General features: G+C 32.8%; 1 protein-coding gene across 6 annotated transcripts; it reads right to left on the bottom strand.

The window, feature by feature from the left end:
• Nucleotides 1-4,954: 4,954 nt before the first annotated feature.
• LOC121741613 (polyadenylate-binding protein-interacting protein 4-like) lies at nucleotides 4,955-12,608 on the bottom strand. Of its 6 annotated transcripts, none has more exons than XR_006037911.1 (16): nucleotides 12,451-12,608; nucleotides 10,738-10,928; nucleotides 10,523-10,666; nucleotides 10,271-10,404; nucleotides 9,952-10,142; nucleotides 9,210-9,387; nucleotides 8,886-9,122; nucleotides 8,264-8,385; nucleotides 8,083-8,152; nucleotides 7,953-7,986; nucleotides 7,151-7,467; nucleotides 6,903-7,049; nucleotides 6,315-6,407; nucleotides 6,179-6,241; nucleotides 5,641-5,830; nucleotides 4,955-5,287 (listed from the first exon to the last, which is right to left on the bottom strand). XR_006037911.1 is itself a non-coding variant. In XM_042134464.1 (15 exons), exons 2-15 carry the CDS (start codon nucleotides 10,871-10,873, stop codon nucleotides 5,798-5,800), a joined length of 1,806 nt encoding a protein of 601 aa, XP_041990398.1. In that variant the 5' UTR covers nucleotides 10,874-10,928; nucleotides 12,451-12,608; the 3' UTR covers nucleotides 5,429-5,797. The 6 variants fall into 6 exon arrangements, 4 of the variants coding, with proteins under 4 accessions (XP_041990398.1, XP_041990397.1, XP_041990396.1 ...); XR_006037910.1 differs by having other exon boundaries at nucleotides 4,955-5,291; XM_042134464.1 differs by lacking the exon at nucleotides 4,955-5,287 and having other exon boundaries at nucleotides 5,429-5,830; nucleotides 7,151-7,374.
• Nucleotides 12,609-12,904: the final 296 nt, after the last annotated feature.

Below are 12,904 nucleotides of genomic sequence, written 5' to 3' on the forward strand. Positions count from 1 at the left end.
GAGTAATAATAATAATAATAATAATAATAATAATAATAATAATAATAATAATAATAATAATAATAATAATAATAATAATAATAATAATAATAATAATAATAATAATAATAATAATAATAATAATAATAATAATAATAATAATAATAATAATAATAATAATAATAATAATAATAATAATAATAATAATAATAATAATAATAATAATAATAATAATAATAATAATAATAATAATAATAATAATAATAATAATAATAATAATAATAATAATAATAATAATAATAATAATAATAATAATAATAATAATAATAATAATAATAATAATAATAATAATAATAATAATAATAGTAATAATAATAATAATAATAATAATAATACAACTTTCTACTTATAGAACCTACTCAATTCTGTAGATGGTATCATTATTCAAATAATTCGAGTTCAAAATTAAACAATATTTTTTTATTTTAAGTTATACAAAATGCATATATGAACAACAATTATAGGACCGAATATTACAGATCCATTTTATCTAAAGTATAAAAAAAGTTTAAAAATAATTGAAAATGATTCAATTTAACGTGTTCCATTATTCAATTTAGTTGAAATAATGAAGCACTTCCTCTTTTGAAGGTGACAATGTCAAGAATTTCTATGAACATCAAATTGAAAGTGAGTTGACTCAATAAAATTGTGTGAATTAAATAATTAGACATGGTTCCAGGAAAATTACTATGTTTATTTTTGAAACAAAAACAAGAATTGTTTTAGTGAATTAGAAGAATGGAATTTAGATTACTCATGTGATCATCAGTCCTGAGAAGCAAAAATAGACTAAAGTCTCAAAATTGTCCTTAACATATTGCGTTTTTTTTTATTTTGGTCCAAAACATTATCTTTTTGAATTATTCGGTCCCTCACATTTGAAATCGGATCACATTTGGTCCATTTTGGACGGTTCCGTCAAATTTTGGACGATTTTAATTACCGGGTCACAAATCCGTCACGAATCCGTCACTAATTGAGAGAAACTAATCCGTCACAAAATCCGTCACTAATCCGTCACAAAATCCATCACTAATCCGTCACTAATAGTGCAGATTGATTAACAAATTGAAATGTGCTATTTAGTTTGTGTGCTCCTTGTTGAATAATTATTCTTGTTTGCTAGTATGAAACAAAATGAGCAACATACTGTATTGAATTATTTTAATGTTGATTTTATTTTATGACTAAATTCCCTCAACCACAGAGGCCGCACCGTGCGCGTATTAGTGACGGATTTTGTGACGGATTTGTTTCTCTCAATTAGTGACGGATTTCTGACCCGGTAATTAAAACCGTCAAAAATTTGACGGAACCGTCCAAAATGGACCAAATGTGATCCGATTTCAAATGAATAATTCAAATGATAATGTTTTGGACAAAAAAAAAAACACAATATATTAAGTACCATTTTGGGACTTTAGTCGCAAACATATGAACAATGAAAATGAAAATGAAATAAGCCATTGCATTTAGCGTACGTTGCTATTTCAAGTAGGGTTTTCCAAACACAAAATGATACAAGAATTGAAATGAATTTTGAACTAAAGACATTTAATTTTAGGACAAATTGCTACTTCCTCCGATCCACTCAAGATGTCCATCTTTTCATTTTAGTTTGTCTCACTTAAGATGTCCACTTTCCATGTATGGAAACAAATTCATCTCTCATCTCTTATCTCTCATTAAAACACTCGATTACCTTTCCCCTCTCTACTCTACTAAATAATTTTTCCTAAAACTCTGAGTAATTCAAGATTGTGGACATTTGAGTGGGACGGAGGTAGTATAAAAGTCATGAAGTTTGGTCAAATTCTGATTTAGCCCATAACTATAAAAATCAGCCATAAAAACTATGAAATTTGAATTCAAACTCAACTGTCACATGATGATTTTTGAGGTGATATTGTACGTGATTTGGAAGCCAAAGAATCACACGTAAGCATTATGATCAATGAATTAAACAATGTTTTCTATTCATTAAAAAAAGGGTGATGCTAAATGGTCATAATATGGTCAGCTATAAACTTAAAATATTAATAAATATTTGTGTTATTAATGCTAATTCAACAAAATCGATACACCTCAAAAGGAGTAAACATGTTGAGACTATTGTACCATTTACTTGAAATATACAACTCCTAATATCTTTTATGCAAATATAAGTATAACCCATGTAGTTGAATATTTTTTTTAATTTTTAATTTATTATACTCCGTAGTTCATAAATGCATCAGTTTCATTTCTTTTTTTGTTAAATTTTAATTATTAACCATATTATAGTTTGATTCCATATAAAAAATATTATTTTTTTATTATTGCATTAACTTAATATCTTTTATGCAAATATAAGTATAACCCACATATTTTTTTGGGATGGAGGGAGTAGTAATCATTTATAAACTTAATCTTAATAATCATAATTCAGAAGTAATTCCATCATCGATCATTGGCTAGCTCATTTTGAATGTAGGTGATTGACTGATTGATTTATACTATCATCATCATTATTGCTAACGTCTACAAAGTAAATGGACTAATGGTAATAGCAGTTATATTAAGTTAATGTAGTAATGAAGTAGCACATAGTATTATATTCTATATTAACAGTAATAATATTTATTGCTATTATTATATTATATCACAACTTATAATTGGAAAGTATATAAATACATAAACTATTATGTACTAAGATAAGGTAATATTTTGATATTATTAATTATTTTAAAAATGTTTTAGTACTCCCTCCGTCCGATGAAAATATATACTTTTGGTTGGGCACGCGTTTTAATGCACAGTTGGTAAAGTAAGAGAGAGGAAGAAAGAAGAGAGAGAGGAAGACAGAAAAAATAATTAAAGTATTGTTACTTGTTAGTCGAGAATGAGTCACATCTTAATAAAGATAAAAGAGTTTTCAAAATTAAAAAATGCATATGTTTTATGGGACGGACTAAAAAAGAAATAATGCATCGTGGGAATTATTTTTATTTTTTTAAGACAGTGGGACATGGCAGAAACTTACTGGGGATGGGAATTTTCATGTTTTCAAAAAAAAAAATCCTATTTTAAGATTTTATTATTTATAAAATAACATTTATGTTAGAACCTAACATTCAAAATAAACGGAAAAAGATAATAATGTAAACACAACTATATTATAGTATATAAAAACTAATTAGTATGTTTATTTTAAAAATTATACTATAATGCACCATACACTTTTAGTATAATTGATAATTTTAAACTATAACATGATTAAATATTATAGACTATCTGATTATGTTACAACTTACTTATTATTGATTTCAATTTAATATCATTAATAGAAAAACATTTAGGGAAAGATAAAAACTTAATCTTAGACTAAAAAATTGTTTAAAAATAAATTACTAAAAATAGAAAATTAAAAAATAAATAAATTAAAAAAAGAAATGTAAATGACCTATTTGAGCTATAAGATCTAAATTTTACTGAAATGTCATTTTATGGCCAGCCATAATGTGGCCACATAGCATTTCCCTTAAAAAATGGCTTTCTTTGGTGGGAAAATGTGAACAATAATATACTTCCTCCGTTCCCTATTAGTTATCCACTTTTGTCATTTTCGTCCAACGCTTATTAATTATCCACTTTCACTTTTTACCATAAATGACAGTAAGCCCCACATTCCACTAACTCATTTCATTACTCCCTCCGTCCCTGAAAATTTGTCACATTTCATTCTCTGCACTCATTTTGGAACAAAATTATAATAAATAGTTAAAGTGGAGAGGGTAAAATAAGAGAGAGAATAATGTAGATAAGAGTCTTCTCTATATTATTCTCTCTCTTACTTTACTCTCTCCACTTCAACTATTTATTATCATTTTTCCAAAACAAGTGCAGAAAATGATATATGATAAATTTTCAGGGACTGAGGGAGTAAAAAACTAACTCCCTCTGTCCCCGGAGAATATGCACTTCACATTCGGAACGAGTTTTAATGCAAAATTGGTAAAATAAGAGAGGTTGAGGGAAAATTAAATAAAGTACTATTGTTAGTGGAGAATAGATCTCACCTCATTAAAGAGAAAAGAGTTACAAAATTAAAAAATGCATGTCCTTGTGGGACAGACTAAAAATGAAAAATTGCATATTCTTATGGGACAGATGGAGGAGTTGTGACAATGTCGAACCAAATTTAAAGACCGAACTAGAGACCAAATCTGGGCCATTAGATCTAGTTTTTTGGATGAGATGTGCTGCTGTATAAATTTTTCAGTCTTCATTACAAGCCCATTTTACTTCATTGTATAGGTTTATTACTTAATTCCGTACGTAATACCTTGAAACTACAACATGTTTTTACTTTCTTCCAGTAGGTTTTGAAATGATTCAACATATGTTTCATTTGAATTCATTGACCTGAGTTTTTACTTTATTTACATTAAAAAATGTAATTTATTCAAGTGCGTTTATTACTTCATTCAGAAACATTATTACTTCATTGGATAAGGTTTTTACTTCATTCCAGTAGGACTTCAAATGCTTCTACACATATTTCATTCCAATAATTTATTACATCATATCAGCGTTGTGGCGTTGGTGATAGATATTGTAGAGAGAAAGAACGGCACGCGACGACAAAACCGCATTTACGTACTGGAATGAAGTAATAATCCTACTGGAATGATATAAAAACCTACTGGAATGAAGTAAAAACCTACTGGAATGAAGTTAAATCTTCGTAACATGTTAGTATGACTTATTTACCTTCGGATGAATTAAAATAGGCTCGTGATGAAGGCGAAAATAATTGATAAATTTGTGTCTCTCACCCATAAAAAACTAGACCTAAAAACCCTAATTTGGTATGGTTCGGTGGTTCGGTCTTTAAGAGTGGATTTGTGAATAACGAGACTCACAAACGGAGTATATAAAAGTGAGACTCATATTTATTAACTTTTTTCAACTCACTTTCCTTTACATTTCTTAAAATCAGTGTCAAAACCAAAATGGATAATTATTATAGGAAGGAGGGAGTACTATACATAAATGGCTTGAATTTTTCATAATGAGATAATTGAGAAAAAATACAAACTTCAAGAAAGATACAGCACAAACCGAAATTTAACCACTGCCGATGATTTTACATAACTCGGCTAAAAATGGAGTACCTTAATTGCATGATTTGATATTGCCTTGTTGTCTGAAGCCCCAAAAAGTAAAACTAAGCATCATAATTCGCCTTATGTCAAAGGTCAACCTGGCTATGAAAAATTAACGAACTCTAATTAGGGATTAATTAATAAACCATCTCCCCAAAGACAACTAGTTTAGCATACAAGAGAAAGCAAGCAGACACAACACAACACAACACAACACAACACAACACAACATGAACAGCTAAACCGAATGAAGAGTGGAGTGTTTTATTTACAAACCACAATAAAAAAATAGTAGTTTATAATCACAATAATTCAACAAGGGAAGACTAAAATCACAACAGGGTGAAGAGGAAAAAGGACGGAAAAGAAAAGGGAAAAAAAGAAAAAGAAAAGGGTATAGTACTCCATGCTTGAACATAAAGATACTCAATGTTACTAGTAATGTACTGACTTGTGAATATATGTTAAGACCACAAATCTCCTTACGGTCTCCAGAGCTGAGCAGATTTTTTTCAGCTGCTGAGCCTTGTCGGAAAAATCATTTCAGAGCAGCCTGTTGTTGTAAACATAAACAGAAACACATAATATGGTTCGACTACTAGCCTTCATCAAAATTCCCTCCCATGGTTGTAAGGCATTTCCTGCACAAATATTTTGAAGGTCAGGCATGTGCTAACCCTAGACACAGAAGAGCGATGAAGATATGAAACAACAAACTTATCATGTATGCATAAATGTGCTTTTGCGCGTGCAAGTACGGTTTCACAAAATGGAAATGGTTGAATTTTTTTATCTTCAGCGTAAGTTGCTTTGGATAGAAAAAGCTCATGATGCACCATTTCCTTTTTCTAGAAGCTTCATGATTCAAATAATTCAACGGAGAAGAAAAAACAGTAAAACATAAACAGCAAGTGACAAAGCATAATGATGCAAGGAAATACCACACAGATAAAAGAGCAATAGTATGAAAAAGATAATAAAAGTCTTACTGCTGGGTATGTTGGCATGTACAAGACTGGCCGATGTTGTCCAATCATCATCTGCTGCCCATACTGCATCAGATTAGGGTTAGACGTCGGCAGTACCTAGACGGAAGGCAGATTAGGACAACAATATATAACAAACCTGAGGTCCGTTTGGATGATAGTATGGCTGTGGCAGTGGTGCAGCCTGTGGATTGAACATAATAGGCTGGTGTGTAGCAAAAGAAGGTCCAATCTGCAAAAGCACATAACCACCGTAAAACTAAAACACAAACAATAGTAGTAATGATTCATGAAGCACAAGCAAGGTGCTTTATGGATTAAGTATATTTATTTTTCAATTAAAAGCTGTAATTGTAAATAATAGTTTTTTTACAACCTATCTGAGCAAATAAGAAAAATGACAAATGCATTTGTCACAACTTTAATTGTTTGTCTTCCTTTCCATTATCTCTCTCTCTCTCTCTCTTTGTTTCTTTCTTTCTTTCTTTCTTTTCTTTCTTTGTGGGACGAATTACCCAATAAGAATTGCAACTTCTACAACTGCTTTTTTTATTGATTGGTTACATTAGCATCTATGAAACCAGATACTACAGCGACAATATACACTGCTTTAAACAACATGCAGACTGCGGGGGAACAGAATCACACTGTTCAAGTTGTAGAAGAAGGTGCAACATTGGCACAGAATATGATTAAACCAACAAGCACTGGGAAATTTCATACTCACCCCAATATTCACAGGCATTCCATGCATCTGAGTCATTGGTGCCACATTAGCTGGATAGTAGAAGGGACCATCAGCAACTGGGGAAGAAGGCCTCATAGACGACTGAGATGGGGTGAAACTCTTTGCATTCGGATTTAACTTAAATTCCTACCAAACAATAAGCGGAGCAAGAAGATAATCAGCATAATTGCAGAGCACGAGTATAACTAAATTTTACAAAAGGGGATCTCCATTGTCACTCATCCCACCTTAGCATATGGATTCAGAGATGACTTCTCTGATGACAATGAACCAACAGATGAACTAGATGACAATCCTTGGCTAGCAGAAGTAGAAGCAGCACCTCCACGATCAGAAGTAGATGATGCAGAACTATTGGGCCGGGCAAGAAAATGTGCTGCCCCTTGCGTTTTGGGAGGCAATGTACCCTCCGATAGCTCATTACTAGAGCTCGCCTTCTCATCTCCTTCGGCTGATACACGTGATGGATCAATAGATGTAGTATTTGGAGACAAGGCAGCGTTAGCAGCGCAACCCTTTTTAAATCTTAGCAATGAATCTGAGTCTTCGAACATAACAATTGATGTTAAAGCAGAATGTAACATAGGACATTATTACTACAACAGAACAAGGAAAATGTATTCTATATTGCCATAAATTATGGGAAGAAAATAATGAGGGAAAATAAAACCATATTTCATAATCTAGTGAACCCTAGAGGACGTTATCCTGTTTCATTCCATTATTCCATGTATCACATGGGCACAGCACGGATTTTTCTTCATTAAAAGTTTAAAACACAAGGACAGTTCTGTGTGTCCATGTATAAAGCCAAGGTAAATCCTCTCAGAACAAACCAGAAAATGATGGACGAATCAGAAAAACTCTTCCACGCCAAGCAAAGGAAAGAGAACATTTATTTATTGGCCCCTTACTTTCAAATGAGCAAAGAGAAATGAGTAAATGATAATATCCAGATAACTATTTTGACAAACAAAGAAAAACTATGCAGAACAAATGTAATCGGGATTAGTAAGACATTTTACATACCCTCAGTCTTTGATGATCCACCTCGATCAAGCGACTGCAGGAAAAAGAACTGGTTGTAAGATACTATTTACTCTCAAGTCTCAACAGTCACAAATAGGAGACAACTTCAGAGCAGTATAAAAACACTGACCACTGGCTTATCTTTATCATCCTGAACACTACTACTTTCCGCATGTCCAGTATATTGGTTGTCAAGCACCCTGAATGAAAAATAATTCCACTTATCCACTTGGAAAGATTCTTAGATACGATAGATAGCTTAACATCTCAAAGTTAGCAACAGAGTAGGTATGAGAAGTCAGAAACAGAACCTGCTTGAATAAATTCCAGAGGATACTTTAGGAAGATGTTCATTCAGTATCTGTGTGCCATGATCCTCGGAACCTGAATGGTACACATCCCTGCTACTGGACACAGAAGATTGCGCTTCTCCCTACAGCCACAAAAGCAGATAGTGACTAAAACATGTACTTTTCACTGTAAATAAACAATTCGTGATTTAGTGAGATCAACAGAAGTTACAGAACAAAACAAAAGCAAAGATATAGCTAACTGAAATTAGCTCATTACGTAATAAAATATCATAACAAAACTCATAAATGCTTTTTAAAGGTCACCAATCCCTGTTAATGCAGACTTATGCACACATTTAATTGGCTAACCACTATTTGAACAGAAAAATATATTTCAAGGCCAAGAAATGCAAGAAACAGTCGATAATTTTAAAATAAATCCGGCATTACTTGCTGGTTGTTTCTTCTTTCTAACCCAGCAAGCAATACGAAGAACTAAAGAAAGAAGCAACACAAGGTTCTGGAAGAACACACGTCAGCCAAACAAAAAAAATTAGGAAATGATACTAACATGTCTAACTCTAGAATTAGTTGGCATGACAATGAAGAAAAGCTATTTCCTATTAGAAAGAGAAATTACCAAGGATGGAAATCTTGATGGCATTTGAGCACCATCTCTAGCTTTCCCAGGAAACGTGTCAATTGGAGGTTTGCCAATAACAGGCCTCAAGGAATCACCAAATGTTTCATCATTTCGTGAATCCTGTAATATGTCTTCGATCTCATCATATCCACTGTCATCAATTGACCGAATGACTGAGGAGAATCGTGTTTCTTCATCAAGTTCTACACTTTCATCAAGCTGACGACCCCTTTCCTGTTGAAAATGATTTAGGATGAAGGAATCAGGAAATCAACTAGGAAAACTAAATACCAAAAGATAGTGATCAAAACTTAAGCTAACCTCTGCTAAATGAAGATCACCGGTATCCTCACCCTCAATCTCTCTAGCTATCCGCATAGCTTCTTTCTCCAATTCTCTCATTTGAGGACCTTTCTCAAGCTTTGTTGTGTAAAGTTCCTCGTTGAAAGTGCTCTTAACTCCAAATAAAGTTGCATTCGCTTCAAATTGATCCCAGCCCCTGATGGGAAAAGAAAGGTATTGGAACATCAAAACAGCACCAATTACAAAGATGTTGAGCACCAAACCAAGGATTTCTATTATTGTAAAAAGATTCTTGCAGACAGTCAAAACAATAGCATTAGATATTAGTGTAACAACTAATTCATCGTTTACTATGAAAAACTATATGAGGCCAAAATCATTTGCTACAAGCACTAGCAAATTTAATTTTTCACCGACTATCATATGATTCATAACTAGTCATACTCCCTCCGTTTTTAAAAAATAGCAACTATTTCCATTTTGGGCCGTTCCTTAAAAATAGAAACTTTAGAATCATTCTATTTTAGGCCATGAACCCCACAATCCAACTAACTCTACTTTCATTACTTTTCCTCTTCCTCTCTCTTACTTGACTCATTTTTCTTTTCCTCTCTCTTACTTTATCAATTCTTCTCACTTACTTTACCAATTATGCATTAAAACCCATGCCGTTTCAAATGTTTCTATTTTTTGAATATGGAAGGAGTATTATTTATCAACACCAAATTAAAATTTCTGAGGATGAATATGATTCTCCAACCTTTTCCAAGGACTATCAAATATGTTCTCAAGATCAGGGTAACTTGGATTGTTTTCATCAGGGATCCAACGCTCCAATTCTCTACCCAAGTCAACATGCCGGGACTGTGATATGCAGGAATCTGTTAATAGCTCTTGCTGCCTTTCATATTGCAGCTCATTTGATAATCCATCCCTCATTACAGGCACTCCCTGTTCAACTCCAATATAACAGCCGCTTAATCACAGTTTCTGAACATACACATTCATCTATGTAGAAACCTAAATAGGCCTTAACAATATAAGAAACGATACATCTATGACAGGCAACACAAACACACCTTTGCTATCACTTGTATGAGATCGTTAGCTGGTATAATCAGTGTCTTTGGAGAAGGATTGCTAAGAGCATCTGAAATATCTTTTTTTCCTTGAGAACCATCTTTAATCAGGTGAGCCATCTTCAGAACAATTCCTGCACCAGAAGAAGGCATCTAGTTAATAAATAGTGCACTCTAAGGACTATGCATAGTTCAAAATAAAGGTTCCTTAAGCAAGAGTATTTTCCATACTAAAACATTTTTCTAACATACCGAAATCCTCTGCATTTGTTGCATGAAATATTCCAGAAAACACAGATCCATCCATCACCTGGACTTCCACTTGGTGTCCAATGAGACATGCAGTTAAATATATCAATCTATCGCGTGAAGGTGACTCAAGTATCCCTCCTTTACCTAAAACCAAATGAGTTAGAATTTCGTAGTAGATATATATCTTATAGAAACCAAAAGGATAGAATGATTACCAGAACTAGTCCTGCTATAGTTTGCTTTCCCGGTATGAAATTTACTGTCAGACCTAGCTGCAGAATCTTTTTCAACTTTACGGCGACCATATCCATTCGCTGAAGATCTGGACTGCACAGCTTGCTGCATATTCATCTTTAATGATGAGCTCGAGAATAGGCAGATGACTCACCCCTGGTTCAGAAAATAGCTGACAAGGTAGCATGTCATACAAATAGAAAGTCTCTGACAAGGAACAAAGTAGAGGAGAATGAAATAAAACTGAGTGCATGATGTCAGCCCACAATTTCCTACAAAAAATTCAGATGGCTTAAGAGCATGTACCATCAATCCCCCTAGAGCAGCAAGGCTACAAATAGTCCATTACTATCTATATCCATCATCTATCTTATTGAAATTGAAACAAAGCTTATGTGGTTATAAATTAACTATACATTACAAGCAAGGGGAGCTTGTTCATTTCTGTTGGGCTCAGAAGTACGAGTTCAGCAAAATGTCTCAATGTAAACTGAACCTAGGCAGTGGGAATAAGGGTGATACTCATTCTTTTGAAATTTTGGATGTATGAGAATGGCTGCATGTGAAATTGAAATCTATTCTAACAAATGATCCAATTAATAACATTGTGAGAGAAATTAATAGCATCCAAGATCCAAATAAAGAGAAAATAATTAAATAAGTGATCATACGATGGCATAAAACATGCTTCTTGGGAGTGAACTCATCTTACTTGTACCCTAATTTAGCCTAATGCTTCTACAAACATCAATCTTTAAATTATTGTTGGTGACCCATAGGTTCTAGGATCAGTCATCGTAATTTGAGGGCATTCGATTACACAATGACAGTAACAAGGTAACCTGCAGTTTAATAGTAGTACCAAAATTGATGTCAGGAATTACACAAATTCTAAGGCCCAGAGACCTTTGGTCTTAAAAATTGTCTAGAGGACAGCAATACTCACTACAATTGTCATAAACATAATGGATCACATAGACGACAGAATATATCCATGTACTTGTAGATCATAAAAGTTTTACAGTAGTATCATTCCTTTAGTAACCACATGAAAGTTGAACAAAGATCTAACATTGGTTTCAGGGAAGCGCATTTTCCAAGAGATGCAATAATTTACCATTAATCAATCAGGTAGACATTCCTAAAGTTTGTTCTAGCATGACAATGACATACACATAAAAACACGCTACAAGAGCTTGAATTGTTCGATGATAACCCAGATCATCAAAAAGAATCCTCAAGAAAGACTAGCACCAAAGTATTAATAAAAAATGGGCACCTATCTGCAGCACCACGAACTTGAATTAAGTTACGTTCAACTCATTAGTCACTAACAACAACAAAAACAACAAAAAAACAGTAGCAAAGCAGTTTCTAGCACCCGAACACCAATGATAAAAAAATAAGATAGAAATTCAATAAACAAAAGCACACAAGCTGCCCAAGTTCAACACAGAGAAAATACAAACAAAATACATTACAAGTGCACAGCAATTATACTCACAAGCGCCATTTAACCAAGGTTCAGCAGCGAAAAGAAAAGGACGACAATCAACTAAGTAGAACTTCCAGTACGGGAAGAAGAGGGCCAAAATTGTAAAAACCCTAGAAAATTTCTCCTCGAAAACCCTATGATCCGAACAATTATATGAATACATAAAAATTGCATGCAGAAGGCGAGGAAAGATGCTCACAGTTGATAGGGAAAAGAGAGCGAGAGAAGATGTGATCTGAGAGAGATAGGGTTAGATCGAAGTAGTTCCAAGCTGAGAATTGGGATTACTTCGCCGGATCGGAATCAGACTTGATGAGCTGAATCTAGCTAATGATCGCCTATTATATTGTGCGGGTTTTGTTTTGTGCTAATTAACCCGACCCGATTATAATTGGGTTTCTTTGTTTTTTCGAAAATGTTTTGCCTTCCGATCTGAGCTAAAAAACAATTTCTGGAATATTTTTTGAACTGAGATATAAAATTAGTCATTAACATGAAGTATAGTATATCTTATAAAGGATACCCGAAATTATATAAAAATAAATACTCTTAATTTTATATATTACATTCTTGGTGGCTTTTGATTTAGTTCATTTTTCCTTTCTTTTTTCTTTCATTTTTTTCTTTCTTTCTTTTTCTTTCTTTTTCTTTCC

The sequence above is a fragment of the Salvia splendens genome, chromosome 7, assembly GCF_004379255.2.
Source record: "Salvia splendens isolate huo1 chromosome 7, SspV2, whole genome shotgun sequence".
NCBI lineage: Eukaryota > Viridiplantae > Streptophyta > Magnoliopsida > Lamiales > Lamiaceae > Salvia > Salvia splendens.

Coding starts and splice junctions, on each gene's coding strand:
- LOC121741613 (XM_042134462.1), bottom strand. CDS start 10,873: ATGAATATGCAGCAAGCTGTGCAGTCCAGATCTTCAGCGAATGGATAT. Junction 7,050..7,150: donor CTCTGAATCCATATGCTAAG/GTGGGATGAGTG, acceptor ATTGTTTGGTAG/GAATTTAAGTTAAATCCGAA. Junction 5,831..6,178: donor ACATGCCAACATACCCAGCA/GTAAGACTTTTA, acceptor ATATTTGTGCAG/GAAATGCCTTACAACCATGG.